Source organism: Centruroides vittatus, unplaced genomic scaffold (assembly GCF_030686945.1).
Source record: "Centruroides vittatus isolate TY-2023 unplaced genomic scaffold, ASM3068694v2 scaffold_1519, whole genome shotgun sequence".
Classification (NCBI taxonomy): domain Eukaryota; kingdom Metazoa; phylum Arthropoda; class Arachnida; order Scorpiones; family Buthidae; genus Centruroides; species Centruroides vittatus.
This window is the reverse complement of record NW_027122682.1, coordinates 511,250-529,058: the sequence shown is the minus strand read 5'-3', so window position 1 is coordinate 529,058 and position 17,809 is coordinate 511,250. Positions and strand designations below refer to the sequence as shown.

At 31.0% G+C, this 17,809-nt stretch overlaps 3 protein-coding genes across 6 annotated transcripts in view; 2 read left to right on the top strand and 1 right to left on the bottom strand.

Moving 5' to 3' along the window:
• The window catches only part of Usp20-33 (Ubiquitin specific protease 20/33), a 69,354-nt gene extending 68,032 nt beyond the window's left edge, over positions 1-1,322 (top strand). For all 4 annotated transcript variants that reach the window (XM_067285105.1, XM_067285103.1, XM_067285104.1 and 1 more), the window contains one exon: positions 59-1,322. In XM_067285105.1, the coding sequence (XP_067141206.1) occupies positions 59-156 (98 nt within the window). In that variant the 3' untranslated portion in view covers positions 157-1,322. The remainder of the gene's footprint in view (positions 1-58) is intronic.
• On the bottom strand, positions 1,315-16,681 carry brn (beta-1,3-galactosyltransferase brn). Its single transcript, XM_067285115.1, has 2 exons — positions 16,646-16,681; positions 1,315-2,485 (listed from the first exon to the last, which is right to left on the bottom strand). The coding sequence occupies exon 2, from the start codon at positions 2,467-2,469 to the stop codon at positions 1,381-1,383; it is 1,089 nt and encodes a 362-aa protein (XP_067141216.1). The 5' UTR covers positions 2,470-2,485; positions 16,646-16,681; the 3' UTR covers positions 1,315-1,380.
• The window catches only part of LOC136987373 (retinoic acid receptor RXR-alpha-B-like), an 83,169-nt gene continuing 78,647 nt past the window's right edge, over positions 13,288-17,809 (top strand). The window contains exon 1 of the mRNA XM_067285110.1: positions 13,288-13,425. Coding sequence (XP_067141211.1) covers positions 13,392-13,425 — 34 coding nt within the window. The 5' untranslated portion in view covers positions 13,288-13,391. The remainder of the gene's footprint in view (positions 13,426-17,809) is intronic.

Sequence of the window (17,809 nt, the reverse complement as noted above, 5' to 3'; positions counted from 1 at the left end):
ATTAATCATTATGTCATTACGCTAGTAGTTTTTTTAATTTATACTTTATTTGTTCCAGGTAAATCAAAAGTCTTGAATGAAACATTAAAAACTTTAGCTGAAGCAAAATCATCGATAGATGCTTGCAAGAATGACGACGAAACAGAAACAGAATGACTTTCCCTCAACCCACAAACAACATTTAGGTTTAATTTTCGCAAAAAGCATTACATTATCATTTAAAGATATTTATTTTGTGTTTTGTTTCATACATTTTTATATTATTCACATTAAGAACACCTATAGTTTATATAATTACAATTAAATTTACGGATATACAGGGCGTAGACACAAAAGTTGCATCAGACTATTTCTTGTTTCTGATACATAATATGTAAATGCAATTGCACTGGAGTATAGCATGGTGCAATGTTTGTGTCTATACTGTGCAGATTATATTCCATTCTTGATTAAATATTAAATCAATTTTATAAAAAAAAAAAAACAAAATTTACTTAGAAAAGATTAAACATTTATTTTTATCACACTAAATAAATATAAAAACTGTTCTTAATTCATATACATGTATATGAAACTGTTAATAATGTATATCTTAATATATATATATATAATATAGCTGCACTTTTTATGATTTATATAAATCATTCTATAGAAAGATACTGCCTTAAATTTATCTTTGAAGTCTAAGCAATATCATATAATATATATATATATAATTAATGTATTAAAAAATTATTATTTTTAAACATTAATATATTCAGATTCATTTATGAAATGCTAATTCAATGCAATGTATATGAGTCCATCTAAAATCTTTCAGCAGTCCGAACCATTAAAAATCAAAAGTTGCGCTTTGCTATTTTTTTAATTTTAAATATCACAACTCCTTTTCAAAGGCTAATTATATAAACATATGTGTATATAATATATATATATATTTATATTTAATAACATAGAATATGCGCTACTAGCTTGTATATTTATTTGAAACTTAATATATCGCAAGTGAACCTGTACCATACAAGAATATACTTTAATATATTCTATATTTTATCTGCATACACAATCAAGAATATTTATAAGCATCTATCTAATGTAACAAAATATATTATGCACAGATTTATGTATATTTTAATTTTCTTTACGTATGTATTAATTTAAGAAAGAAAACAAAAGATTTAGTCATAATTAAAATTGGTTCCTATCATACTACTTTGCAATAACTAAGGCTAAATCTATTGGTCTTCAAATATATGTAAATTTTTGTGTGTGGATAGTTGTGCCGACTGACATTCAGTAATAAAAACATTCTAGAACACTTTCTCACATTTGTTTTATTGTCAATATGCCCTCTACATAAACAGTACCTTTTTCTAATATTCACGCGTGCCCTAAACTTCTTTGCTCGTTCCACACTCTTAGCAACTCGTCCGGATCCCCGTAACCATGCGATGCAATGACGGATGCATAGGAATCTTTCGTATAATCTTTTTTCCAGAAATAAAAGTTTTCGTTGTGAAGTGGATCAATTTCGGCCTTTCTTGCAAGAATTCCAAGATAAATATCGTCAAACCTGAAGTTCTTTGTATACAGACTAGTATAGTATAAATCGAGTAGTGCCGGATACGACACTAAATAAGCACCTGCCGTAACGTATGGTGGGTATTTAGAATAAGGGTATTCTTTTAATGATATATACCACTTGCTGATTTTATGTCTCATAGGAGGAGAGAAGAATACATATCCAGCAATCAATTTGCCATTATATATATCATGCTTGTGTAGTAGTCTCCTCCTTTCACCAAGTTGTATATTTAAAGGATTACGAATGAATGCTAAAATGTTTTTCGTAGAGACGTACATGTCGTCGTCGGAAAAAAAAATATATTGAGCTCTCGGACAGTTGTGTACCACCCACTTGAAAGCTAACATCGTCTTGATCGTGTTGTTATAATAAGTATCGACAAAATCTGCTTGAATGATGTCATTATGTTTGTTAAATTCTTCATCGATTTTGTCCTGAAGCAAAGGATCATTTGGATCAATCCCAAGAATGAACACTCTCTTAATTGTCACATCCGAAAAACGTTTTTCCCAACCCCAAGAGTTTCTTATGGCATTTCTTTGCAAAACATTCCTGAGAGCAGATTTAATTACATACAACAGTCTAACCTCATTAAATTTCCCATCTGTAATTTTACATTTATTTTCATTCTTTATCTTAAATCTGTAATTATATTCATTGATGGGTTTAATATCGGGCTGAATTCCATTTTTTAACTTAAAAAGAACGTCCCGAATGTCAATATCTAATGGATACACAAATTTGGTATGGTAGTCCAATTCAAAAAAGTGTGTAAAAGTACCAAAGAAATCCAGCAGAAACACTAGGACAACACAAAAAATGATATATTTTAATTTAATTTTCTTCCAGTTAAACTTAAGCTTCATTCTCTCGTTGATTTTCATTTCATCTTTGTCGTAACTAAGGAAAAAATTGATGTATTTAAAACATATATTGATTTAACTTTTATATAAATCATATTTTTACTGCATAGCTTCGAACTTAAGATACTTTTTCACCCATTTACAATCATCAGATTAAGAAAAAAAACACCCTAATTTTAAGAATTTTGAAAAGGACAAGCAAGCATCAAGTAACATAAGAATGCTAAGATATTCTGAATCTAAACTTCTGCAGCTAATTAAAGATAAGAGGCACTCGTGGGCTTATTAAATTAAAATGTTATATTTCCCGTATAATTATTTTATTTTAAATACATTAAAATCAGCATTACTCTTTAATAACCTCTTTCAAACCATACTTAATTATCATTTAATTTAAAATTTTTCAAAAAGTCGCAGTTCGTCTTAATTTCGAAGCAATACAATATATAAATAATACAGATGAGTGAATTCTATCTGCAAATATCCAATATTTGAAATCAAATTTTTTCTAGTATTTCTGTTGATAAAAATAAATTTGAATACTACAATGTCACGCCTTATGTACAATCATAGAGATGGATCCAAGTACCCAAAATGGAATAACTCAATAATTCGAATATTTTTAATTTTTAACATGCACACAACCATTGTACTGCAGATGGTCTAAAAAACCGCATCCTCTTGTATCCATCACTGTCTTATCATTGCTTTATTTAGCTGTTTATCACCTAGATCAATTATTTTTAAAGTATAATCTATAAACATAATTTATTCTAAATTTAAAAACCTTAACTTAAACAAAAAACAAACTTTCAAACAATTATTTAAATAATAGTATAAAAGATGTAAAACAACAATGTTTCTCTAAACAATCTACATTAAAAATTTGATAAATACAAACATCCAGATCCAAAATGGAATTTAAATCTACAGTCTGACAGATTAGATACAACAGTCTAAGAAAGTAGTCTCCAAAATGGAGTAACGAACCCTTGGAACATGTAATGCAATTCACAAGGGAATGCAAACCGAAAATAGATCCAGGAGCAACTCTTTTACAGTGATTTTTCAATTTATCTATTTATAAGTGGATGGTATGTCAGCTTGATATAGATATTAGTTTCTATAGCTCCCTGAATCAACATGCTTAATTTAGGTAATAAAATAGTGATTAAAACTTCTAAGTACACTTTACGCTGAATGATATATAAAACACACTATAAACCTATTGTAACATACACTGCAAGAATGTTTTCAGGCTCCTCTGGAATCCTGCTTCAGGTGAAACTCTGTTTCATTGATGGAACACAATCCAAAATAAAAATTCAAACATTCATTAAAAACAAACTTTGGTTTTTAACAGACAGTTGCCTCCTCTGATGGATACACACGACATACAAATTTCAATTCTTTATTAACTCTTAGTTATTAGAACAAAAATTTATTTATTCAAAGATGCTAGAAAAGTGCAAATGTCGTAAAAGTCTATATGGAATTATTTTATTATAACCTCAGATCTCAAAAGTTTTAGTGTTTGAGAAGTCTTGTGGATAGACAACGTGCAGAATACTATAAAGTTCTTATTGACACTATAGTAAAGTTCACCCTAACTTTGGACCACTGTGAAAACTATGTACAGTACCACTGAACACTAGTAAGTAATTCACGGCAAAATATAGTCTGAAGGTAAACGTAAGATGTTATTCCCTTAACCATCCTTGCAAAATTATTATTATATATTATAATAATAAATATGTTAAAAGGTTGCTTAGCTTTGGCAATAGTTCAAAATTATGGTGAACTGAACTATAGTTGGAACTTATATAAGTACTCTATACATTTTTTGCACAAATTTTAGATACCAGAAAAACACAGGAAAGATTATCATGAATTATACCAATGAGAAAGGTTTTTCATCTTCAAGATCTAAAAAGAACAATGTTGGATAAGGTGCAATGCTGTAATTGTGCTGGGGCATACTAGGGTGGTGTCCTTGTACTTTCCTTTTTTAAGCAGGATGAAGCCCTTGTATTTTACAAATAACTAGGTTGGACTTTATGTACCTTTGCCAAAAAACTTAGAAAATTACTTCTTGTGCTGATTACAAATATATAGGTTATTTATAGGTGCAGATATTGTGCCACAAAGTTGTGCTTTTCCCATACAAAATCCCATAGATAGTAGCGATTCAAACTCAAGGTGCTGATACTTCTTAGTTTACAACTACACCCCTGGCAAGGTGGAGTTCAGAAATATTCTTTCACATGTTTTCACACATCCCTAAAGTGTTAAGTTATAAAAGTCTGGATATTGAGAATATCATGCTGTATTGGATCCGCATCTGACCTATCATCAAGATATTCTATAACAGGGAGACCCAAAACAGAATCACTTACATAGACTTTGTGGCCATTTTGTAGAATAAACATGATTTTTTTTTTTAAATTATTAAAACATAGCTATTCAACATCTAATTATTCATTTTGACTCTCTTTATCCCATGGACACTAAGAGAATCTTTAATCACATCCTCCTTGGATTCAGCCAAGATAACAATGGAGGTGGCCGGATCTTAAATGACAGGGCCTAACACTATCCAGAATAAGCCAGCATATAAAAAAAATTAACCGGGGATTAAGCTCGAGTCCCTTGCGGCTGATATGTCAGATTAATGCCTTGACCTCTTAAAGCTGTCTATCTTCGTTTTAAATGTATGTTTGATAAGTAATGGCTTGTACTTTGATGCTAAAATTTATTTTCACTAATTTACCAAATATTTGGAATTCGTCAAAAATAAATCATATAAATAGGATGATAAGGAAGTCAACAATTTTTAATCATAAACTTACATTAACCCTTACATTAATTTCATCTAATAAAAAAAAAACAACCTAACAAAGTACAGGTAACCCCCATATAATACAGGAGTTATGTTCCAAGAAATTGCCGTGTTATACGAAACAAAGAACTAGTACGAAAAGAGGGTTTAGGTTCCAAAAATTAAAAAACGTGCTATTATATTTTCACAATTAGGATAAATATCTTTATTAAAATTTTCTTAAGAAGTGATACATATTAATATAAATTAAACAATGTTTTCGTCGTCGTCACTAAGCACTGTTAACCGAAAATTTTTAAGCTACGTAGCCAAAAAAGACACAATTAGTCTTAAAGTATACTTTAAAGGTGTGGATTGTACCAACGGTTGGAGGCGTGGTTCAAAACCTAAGAACCGGTGACGGAATGAAGCAAAAACGTCTGGCAACACAAAACGAGAAGCGTTGAGATCTAGCAACACTGAAACAAGTTTTGAGAAAGACCGCGTGTATCGACAAAAGGCGGGAAAACAAAATTTACATATTGTACTTAAGTACTAATAGTTCACGAAAATTATGCATGAAAATCTGATAGTACGTATGCACTCGAATGAAAAATGTCAAACGAGGTATCTTTTGTACGTTTATTGAACTGTTGTATGGGGATTTCCCTAATTTCAAATTAGATAAAGTTCGCTTTTAATGGTTTTTATTACATTTCATGTCGTACGAGGGTTTTACCCAATTCTCGAACCGTGTTATTGTGAATCCATGCTACAGAAGTGCCGTGTTATACGGGGGTTATCTGTATATAGTACAAGACTTGGATCAACACCTGCTGTATCCTAAGATTTCTGAACTAATTTCAAATGAATAAAATTAACTGGAATCCAGTTGAATAAAATAATTAAAAAAAAAAACTATATTTTTGATTTAAGAAATAATTACTGTTAATGTGAAATGTTGTTTCTACTTAGCTTATTATACCCATGTAATGTAGGGTTTCTGCTGTTTGCTTCCTGTACGGGGACAGATTTGGCATACATTTTACAGCCAGATGCCCTTCTTGCTGCCAAACTTTCCCTTTATCTAGACAAGTGGTTCTCGACCTTTCTGAGGCCGCAGAACACCAATCATATACTTATTACACACACCATTAGCATCAATATATTAAAAAATTGATAAGCAATTCCATGTTTACTATTCTCAGGAAACAATGAAGGAATAAACTTTAATATATTGAATTGTGTATGAATATAGCAATGGGAATAAATTGAATAAAAACTGTAAAATCTTTTCTTTCGTGGAACACTGGAGGTAGGTTTGCGGAACACTGGTTAAGAACCACTGATCTAGACAGAGCAACAGCTTCTTTTTTTTTTTTAATTTCAGAATTTCTAAGAAATTTGTGATTAAATGCAACCCTGCTTATGATTCAACAGGAGTGACCCAAATTTCTAGACATCCATGCAAAACACGAGCCTGTCACATCATAGAAATGGCACTAGCAGGAAGATCGAATTGCTGGATTGTAGCGAGATTGCCAATTTGATGCCAATGGGCCTTGTTAAGACTGGTATAGAAATCTACAAGGTACTTACCAAAGCATACAATCCAAATATCACGAGCTAATGTAACATACAGAAATGTGCAGGAAGGCAGAGACGGTGTGAAAGACAAACACCAAAGTGGTACGCCTGCCACCGCCTGTACTAATGCTCATAATTGGGAAGTCGAACGATCTCGGATCATTAGTTCAGAATGATTCGATGGAATTGTCATATTCACATATGCACAGTTGTTAATGCATTGCATATCTCTGTTGGATCAAAACAGTATATTCTTTAATCGCCGAGATGATTATGTTGAGAAGCAATGACAGTTTGTCATTGCTTCTCGACATATAGTGATGACAGTTTGTTGCTTGAAAATAAATCTGAGATTTATTTCTAAGCTTTTGATGTTTGAAAAGGAAACACTAATTATTGATTCTAAAAAAATCAATAAAAGTCATTAGACACTGCTCCAAGAAAGCTATAATATTAAAATCAGAGAGAAAAAAATAACAATATAATCGAGCAATTATTTATTGTGACATTGTCACAATGCCGGGTTGCAATTTTTAATCGTGTTTTTAATTTATTTCATTTAAAATATATGCTCTCCACCTCAAATTAGTAGTGTCTTGTCCCTGTACATCATACTTTTCCTTTAACAATAGAATTGCGTTGGTCACCTACGTAATATCTTTTGGATGAAAATTGAAATAACATGACTTGGTTTGCATTGGAAGTTTGTATATAGTCAATCGGGGCCCTCTTGCCCCCTAAGGTTTCCATGTTTGATCTCGTCTCTTATCTATCTGACTCCGTTCTTGAGAGATTAAGGAAACATAGATGGGCGGACGATGGTGTGAATTTATAGGTCTACAATATTTTCAAACTGCACCCTGAAAAATGATATTTCTCAATGTTCTCGGCCTATAATTTAGCATAATTAATTACTATTTTTACTGCCACACTTGATGCAGCGGTAAATTTATGATTGTCTTCTCTTAGAAAATAATTATGTATTTCAATTAATACATGAGTTTTAAAAGATAATAAATCTAAGATAATTGATATTGAAAACACTTTTAATCATTGATTTAATTTTATAATATGCTTAATGATATCTTGTAATTTTTGAGAGTACATATTAATTAAGAAATTTCAATCAAGTAAAAGGAAAGAGAAAGATTAATTTTAGTACTTTCAAATAAAATGCAGTTCTACAATAGTTTTCTTCAACAAGGAAACAATTATTGGAGTGATTTAAGTAGCATAAAAACAAATCTACTAAAGTTAAATGTGTATTTTTATACTGAGTGACAGTGGTAGCTCATGGTTGTCTAATGTGGAGGTGTTAAGTAACAACTGCTACTTTACATAAACGATAATACATATATTTTGCATTCATAAAATATATACTTTTAATTTAATAAAAATAAATTAGCAAGATACAAAATTTTTGCCTTTTTTATATTAATGTTTACAGGTCACATAGCACTCTGCACCTCTGCCCTTATCCAGTAACTAATTCCTGCCATTTGGCCATACTGTCTGCAACAGCACTGTTAAACAGTGCAGTGCTGTCTCAAGCATTTCTTTGTATCACGAGATGTGGGTGCCAAACAAGCAGGATTAGGGTCGATTTACACACAACAGTGACGTGCCGGCACAGTGCAGTAAGCATCAATAAATATCACACATCAGCCAATCAGAATTTCATGTACGACACTTGTATAATTGACAGAATACAGATCACATGTCGTAGATGAAACTCTGATTGGCTATTTGTGATATTTATCGATGTTTATGTACCAAACAGTCACTGTGCTGGCACGTCACTGTTGTGTGTAAATCAACCCTTATATTCTTTAACAGTCTGTTGCAGATGTATAGCCTGCAACTGCTCTGATAGAGTTGTTTTTATTTCATATACTGTTTTGATTAAGAAAAAATAGTTTTAATCATGTATAATAATTTATGTACTTACTACATAAAAATCGAGACAATTTTTTTACTTTAGAAATGCTATAATGTGTATCAGGAGCTGCCACTGTTGGGTGACCGAACAAGTTTATTTGTGCTGAGTAAACTTGATGATGATATGAGCCAACCGTGCTTATTACTACCTTGCAACATCGTGAGAAACATTAAATTTTGAACATTTATTTACTATGGACTTGAGGAATAACATTTGAAATGCCTCATTGGCACAGTAAAATCTACTCAAATGAGTGTTTTTCCTCCCAAACTCATCCCTAATAAAGTTTCATTTGACCATCTTGTACATATGAATGCAGAACAGTTTACCTTTATAATTGCTTGTTTTGCAATATTATGACTATATGAAATCTTGAATAAGCCAAAAACATTAGTTTGATTAAAAATTAAGTTGCTGAAAAAGTACATAAGGTAATTTGTGTCTTTACTGTCTAGTTACAGCTTATACCAGCATTGATAAGATATGAACTCCGAATGAGGGTTTTCCACCCCCCAGAATTGTAGAATTCCTCTGTATGAGCAAAAAATTCAAAGGAACCAAGCCTGTATATGCAACCGGTCATGAAATTTTCTCCTCCAAAGGTCAGTTTTTACCATGTAGCAGTATACTGCCTATTCTCTATGCTCTGCATTTAGTCGTGTACTCCAGTGCAAGCAATTGCATGCGTCTCGGCACCCGCACAAAAGTGAGCCCACACACCCCTAGAACTACATAACGTCTAATACTCCACGAACATTTGAGTGGGTTATTCAAAGCCGGCATAGTCGTATGAGCTAAATAGTTAAATGTGATAGTCTCAGTGGAGCAATGCAACTTGCATGACCTGATTTCAGCAGGATGTATCTTGCAAAGGGTCACATGTAGAGGTACGGTTCCTTTGACTTTTTTGTTCCTATAGGCATGGTCTACAGCTCAGATAAGATCCCGATAACCGTACCCTTTATTTAATGTTTTCTTTCTTTAATAAATTACTTCTAATTAGCATCTAATATTTTTCTGAAAATCAATTGTTTTTAATTAATGGCGATCTGTCATAAATTTAAAGCAATTTGATGTATCAATACCAACTTCAAAAAAATAAATTAGAATGCTTATTAAATACTTAAAATATAAGATTATTATTAGAATTAGCTTCTTAAATACATCAAAATTTATAAAATTAAAATTTTAGTGGTCAAGGACCAATGTTGTAAAACAACTAAAAGATTAATTATTGAATGAAAATTATTATTTTACTCTTGCTAATTCGAACCAATTATTGTACAGGTTTTGAATGACTGAAAAGTTTGGATTAGCAGCGTTATACATGTTATACATAAAGAAAAGGATGCCAAAAAAAAGAACCAAAGACGATTAAGTATAGATTATTTCACAAATCTTGGCCAGAAACTGCATAACCTGAATGAGGCTCTGGAGTATTTAAAGAGAATATACACTGGTAATCTGAGGTGTGATTTAAATTCACATAACGTACGTCCTTCACATACTAACATATATTTGTCCTTGCTATTGTGCATCATGACAGCCAGGTCAAAATTCATGAAAAGTTCTACATACATTAAAAAATTTTTATACTGTATTTGGTACATATAAAAATCCTTGACAAATTTGTCATGGTTTTGGGAAATAACCTATGACGTTCTTTTTGCTTTTCGGCTGAACATTTTAGCAGAAAAATAAACAAAATTGCTTTGGATTAGTGCAGATTTAGACTAACGAGAGTGCACTGTACATTCGGGTCAAGCAATAAATTCACAAAATATGACATATATTTCTTAAAGCATTATAAGTTTAAACCACTGGATTATTTTTAGGCTAAATTAAGGGTTATTTAATTAATTTGGCCTAATGGTAAATGTGTGTAAAAATTATTATTATTAATTTTTTTTAAATTGTTAATCTTTATGTAATTACAGCATTAATGTAATAAAATTTATCATTTGAAGATTTTATTGAATATTAATGAGGTTGAGGCCGAAGTTTTAAATGCGAAAATGTGTACGTCGGACGTTCGGCGCCGCTTTCCCGTAAGCCTAGAAGTTTGACAATGGCGTTTGGAACGTCGAGCATGATCCCACTGACTTTCCAAACATCATTGTCAAACTTCTAGGCTTACGGGAAAGCGGCGCTGAACGACTGATGTACATGTTTTTGCGTTTAAAACTTCGGCCCCAACCTCGTTATTTACATGGAATATTTAAAAGTATTAAATTCAGATTGACAAAAGCAGAGATGATGTGCATCACGATAAATTAGGAAGTCAGTGCATTTGAACTGTTAGAAAAAATATACACTTAGATTTCTATTAGAACCAAAATGCATTTTGTTTTCTGTCTGGATCATGATTTCATTCTCTGAATGATATGTGGTTTATATATTAAAATTCATATTTCAGTCACTCTGATTTATTAACAGATCTATACTTTAAGTTTATGATTTATTTTGTTAGATAATTAACAAATTATATCAACGTACAGATTTTATATACATTGTAGCTTTACCTAAGCAAAAATAACTTTTAATTCTCGGCAGAAATTTGCATTTTATAAAATACTTTTGATTAATATTATCATTATCCTATCCAATAGTTTAATCACCTTCACACTTAACTTACATAACACATCTCATAAAATGTCCAGCAACGAATTTCCCGGGTAAACAAAAGCTGACAGGAGGGTCATGCATTAATTACGAAGAAGAAAAACAAATCTCGTATGCTTGCAAGCAATGTACAAAACCGGCACTATCTACGGAAAGCCATCCAATCAATGTAATCCACAGAATTATGTAATGATGCATATTTTTGCAGCAGCATAAGTCTGTTGACCATGTAGTATTTTGAATTTGAATGATAGCTTTGATTCATGTTCCATTTAAAGAAAGCAGAAAATCTGAAGCAGAGCTCGGAAGGAGTCTGAAAACATGTTTACCCACAAAATTTGTCGCTGGGCACCCGAAGGTTTTACGAGATGTATTATCCTATCCATAAAAGTACAAGCCTGATTTTGTGGATTTTATTAAGCTGACCAGAATATTAATTAAAAATATTTGTTTCATCTAATAATTTTAACAATGAAAAAAAAAAATTGTTTCTTAATCGTTCCTACATTTCTGTTATATCCATTTTTTTTGCTGAATTTTAAACATGTTTATCTTGAATTTTATCTTGAATATATATGCTTGTACTATACTTTGTGTTCACTAATGAATCAAGAAGATATCACTGTCAGACATCACTGACATTATCAGGATTGTAGGCTATTCCTACACGAAGTAAGCAATACACCTTACACACTGTTAAAGTACATTGCTTACTTCATTATATTAACTAAAGTGGCTAGTTTAATTTTTATCCTATGTGAAAAAAAAGCAAAAGAAACAGTGTATTCTAGGGCCTCTAAGATACACTATTGTAAAATTTTACTCGTGTTCCTTCCATTTTGGCTAGACACACCCAACGCTGCTTATATTTTTTTTAAAAAGTTTTTCCAATTATCTGGTAGCAGGAACTTTGACAATCTATGCACGATATAACGTTCTTCCCGGAAAAAGTTTTAGGTGGTCGACGGGACCGGCCCGAGAAATAGTAGGGCCCGGTTCGAGGTTGTCGCCATGGGCCTTTTAATAAAAAAATAGCAGTTTCGAACTATAAAATAATATTTTAACGGTAAACATACCATCCGTTAAATAGATTAGTGAACGTTAGTTAACTTAGCGAAAAATGAAACTATCAATTTTTAAATTTCACAAGAGTCGATCGTGCGGGATCAGGGGGCCTCGTGCGGTCGCACCGCCTGACCCCGGTGGTCAATCTAACATTAATTGGCTGCAACCGTTTCCTCGTAGACCTCGGTACTTACGCAAAAACATTCAATTGCATACTATTTTATAGTACGGGTCTGACGGAACGAAAAAAACCGGCGGACACGTGGTACCTTTTGGTGGTTTACTCATACGGGAACAGCCACCGACACTTGTAATCTTGTCCAATTCTGGATCTTTTATTTATGAACAGTAATAAAGGTGTTAATTATACTAGAAAGTTTTGTGAGTTTTTGTAAAGTAAACAGTTTAACTGATACATTAATATTGATTTAAGTTAATACAAAACACTCAAAAAGAGAAATTTAAGGTATAAAGTTCCTAAATTGTTACAGAAAAACATAAATAAGGCACTAAAACACAATACAATTCAAGTTTTAAGTTATTTCTACACCCAAAAAACACGTCACAGAGAAGCAATAAAAAACAATAATAACCAAATACGAAAAGATCAATTATATAAATATATATATATATATACAACATTACATGACATAAATTAGAATTATTTACGTGTATATATTTTAATGAAACGAAATCATTTTCGTATTACCTTTGTAGAAGAGGTAAAACGCGACCATTTAAATCTCTACTTATAAAAACGGACGCCAGATGGCGACATACGCTTTACCCATCATTCCTGGTGATGTCGATCCCCTCCGATGCCAAAGAAAGGATCAAGGTGAGAGTGGAAGAATCTCGTCCGAAAGAAATTAATATCTTCGAAATAAATCGAGGATACGAAGCTGCTTCCGGATGCAGGAGAAGACTATGGCATCGCAGGATGGAAGTAAGAAGAAATAAAGCTCTCGTTTTCGTGATTTATATCTTATAATTCTCTCTTACACGATCGTCGGTTCACTGACCGATCGTCCAATGTCCCATTCGACATTCTCTCCTCTTTTACCGATAATAACTAATGTTTTCGCCTTTCCCATACGTTTTATACTTTATCAACCTTACGTATACGAATCTGTAGGCATTTTAATTATATATATTGCTTTAAATATTTATTTTTTTACTTATAATTTCTTGCATGCTTGGAGTTTATTGCCGCCTTCTTGACATTTTATGCTTTGTATAACCCCTATAACCTTAATATTATTCTTTTATTTTTATTTTTTTCCTCTAAATTATAGATTTTGAATTGTTTGTCTTTATATTTAAATATATATTTATTCATTTATCATAAATGCATGCTCTTTTTCAGATATTCTTCCGTGCTTCGGACGTTTAAAAAGTTGATATTGGCGAGGTTGCGGCCGAAGTTTTCGTCTCTAAAGCGCGAACGCCGAGCGCCGGATGTTCGACGTTCGCGTTTTAGTGACGGAGACTTCGCCGCAACCTCGCCCGTTGCTAGGATCTTAAACTGTTTAAGATCCGAACCGTTATGCTGTATATTATACCAAACGTATTGCTGTTTAAGACGATACGTTCGGTATAATATACGGTAACAGTTCGGATCTTAAACGGTATAGTCTTTTATATATATATATATATAAGTATGATAAAGTTATGTTTTATGTCATTTGATTACATAATGTAGGTAAAATTAACTTTCACTAAAAAAGTTTATACATAATTATTTATTTATTTCTAAAATGTAAAGATTCGCAGCTTAGAAAAGGAAAGAAAATATAAAGCCGCGAATCTTTAGATTTTTAGAAATAAATGATTATGTATAAACTTTTCTAGTGGAAGTTAATTTTAGCTAAATTATGTATGTAAACATATATAAATAAATGACATAAATGTTGCTTTTTATTTCTTTTTATAGATATTCTTGCATGGTTGGGGTCTTCTTATTGCTATCTGATTGGTATTTTACATTGAGCAAAGTCTTCTGAGCAATATAATATTTAAATATATATATAATTTGATATAAAACTTTGTTTAGATTTTTTTTTTTTATTGCTGTATTTTTGATATTTTATGCTGTGCAAGATTTAAATAATCTCGTATCAAATTTTTTAGTTTGTTTTTACCTGCCATACAAATTAACTTTGGTTAACTTTAAGTGAAAATTATATAGGTAATTTCTCATAAGAGTGCTACAGTTGATAGAAAAATTAGGAGAAAAGTTCTTTTGTATATTTTCATATATGTTTTTGCTTATAGTATTTTATTATATTTGTATAAATGGGAATTCTCTTGGTTTTTTAATTATAGGTCAATTTCTTTTAAGATATCGAAAATTAATAAAATGATTTAATTCTAAATAACTTATAAAATTTAAATTTTTGTCATAATTACTTATAGGCTTATATTTTATATTTATTATTTAATATACCATACATATTATTATATAAATGTATTTATATTATTATTATTTATTTATTTTAAAGAGTAAGAAATTGGAAGCTATTTGTAATTGAAACTTAATATAAATATTCTGATATTAATTTACAGTTACACTTAAATGGCTCAGCAATGAGTAAAAATATATTAGGCGGCAAACTAAAAGTTTAAAACAATCCTAATGGACCTTATGATTAATTTTAATATTTTATTCTATTTCTAACTTTCATATATCTGTTGTTTCACTTATTAAAGTTCTTTGTTTATGCAGAAATAATTTCTTTTCGACTGTATAAATATTTATTATGCAATAGCGCTTTCTAATGAGATCTGCACGTAATTTATTGCATAAATTTCCTCGAGTGTAATTAGGTGCGAGAGAATAAACCAACCGTAATTTCTGTCTTGTATTTTTGTATGAGAGCCAATTAGAGAAATGTATTTTAAAATTTCGATACATGTAGTTTCAGTGTTTAAAAAAAAAAAAAAAAAGAAAAAGAATAGATGAATAATAAACTTTTAAAAAACTAATTTGTAATAGATTTGTATTTACAAAGTTTTATTTTATTTTATATCTACTTAAATATTATTAATATTAGATTAATTATTGAATATTTTGTATTTAATTTTTCTGATTTACTTGTATACTTTAACATTTTAAACCCTGATAATTTTCAAGGTTGTCTGATGGCTTTTAACATTTTTGTTGTATCATAAATTCTCTATATAAAAGCCATAACTGAGTCAAATTATTTTCAGTTTGATATTTACATTTTTAGTATCAAAAATATATTAGCAATTACTTGGTATTTTAAAGATATTTTTGCCACCATTCCAAATTTAAATGGCATTGGAGCTTTTCTTACACTGTACTGAATATTTTGAATGTGCACAGTGTGTGTGTGTATGTATATATAGTATATATATATATATATTTAATTATTTATATAATAACTTATCCTGTCAGTCACCCATTGATTTATATATATAATCAAGTAATCATGAGAGGTAGAGGTAGATTGAAAAGGTTTTCTAGAGTCAAGGTCATTGCGCCTCTCTTCATTTTGTCATGTGATTTGTTCTATTTTTGTATGGACGACAACGCAGTGCAGCTGGAAAGGCCCTTGGCACCATGACCTATTTTTAATGCTAAAATGTCATTTGGTTATTTAATAGGCTGCACCCTTTCCATAATCGTATTATTGATAATGAAATGTGTTGTTATATAATTGTTTTATAGTATACCAGCCGTCAGCTGGTTACAAAGCAAGCATTTTATTTGTGATTCCGCATTCGTTTTTGTTTAGAAAAACGCTTCGAATTTGATAAATTTTGAGAATTTTATAGTCTGTTGCCGTGTTTTATATCCGATTAACCGTTTTAATCAATGATATATCGGAGTAGTAGTAAGGTACAATCGCATAAAAGGTAAATAAGTGCGGGAAACAGGTTTTTGATATGGGATTCTATATATTGTAGTTACCTATACATTTCCGGCTTGGTGCCAAAAAAAATAAAATAGGTACGCTATTACAAAATCAACTGTTTGTTTCTAACAATTGAATTCCAGCTAGTGCGTATTAAATTCGGCTCAGGAGTCACTCATCTATTATCGAATTCCTGAGCCATCTATCACCACGCGTAAGTCCTTTGCACGGTATACAGAATCGTTAGAACAGAGTCTTAATTTAGAAATTAATAAGCCTTAATACCATGGAATCACGTGTGTAAAAGATGTGAACGAGCTGTCGACCTGGACAACCACCATCTTGACATTGAACGACTCAATGATGGAGAAAACTTGCTGTGCATACATGTTCTGGATTCTTGCCAAAATATAAGATGATGCTGGTACCGGCGACTTGCTGGCTGGTTTGTTGTGTGTGTTCGAGTTTATAACCGTACATTTACCACCAATACATATAGAAAAACCGAAAAGAAAATACTCCGAACAACAATGTTTACATGACGCAAATAGTAAAATGGCCTTCTACTCGGTGACCTCTCGTATTTTGGCAATGTTTTAAAACCCTGTCTATGGGAGTTCTAGATATAAATTTTAAATTAAAAAACACACAGCTGGATACATGAACTGTCGTAACTTATTTGCATAAGAGTTTAATATAAAAATAGGTCATAAAAATGGATTTGTATACCGTAGACTATAATTATTATTCTACTGGACATCATCCAATAAAAATATATCAGCTGTACAACACACGATATATATATATACGTACCGGTACACACACACATTTTTTTTTTTTTTTACGTGAATAAAACTTTTATACGTTATCATTAAAAATTTTATAGTGAATATAAAATCTGGGTCATCCAAAAAAATTACCATACTTTAACTCAGTTACGTGCCAAGTAATTATTCAAAAAATTAATATTTAAATTAGATATAGATCAAAGTGGTAAAACATTTATACAGGTCGCGATAATTATCGGATTTCTTGTAATTATGATCCTGTGCGCTATGTATATATTAATGTAATGTACTGTATAGGGTTTCTCAGACGGGATCCCGGTTGTTTTTTAACCCGGGAAATCCCGCAAATTTCTCAAAAATTCACTTTTTTTTTTCTTATTTTATGTTAAGGTTGAGGAAATTTTGCAAATAGAAAGTGTAATTAACTCATAAACTGTCAGAATACATTTGTATTTATTAATTTTAAACCTACTTATTAGTTTTTTTTTTTTTTAAATTTTTGCCCGTTACGGCACGTCACAAACGGTCAATAATCAATACGTAGCTTACTTGTGGTAGGACACTCAAATTTCTTTACCAGTAATATATGGAATAATTGTGCTTACTCTGTCTTCATTTTTAACCATGCCCAGTAGCTTCAATAACTGCGTAACGCCAAGTT

Excerpts from the sequence above, each read along its gene's own strand:
- brn (XM_067285115.1), bottom strand. The coding sequence starts at position 2,469 with ATGAAAATCAACGAGAGAATGAAGCTTAAGTTTAACTGGAAGAAAATT.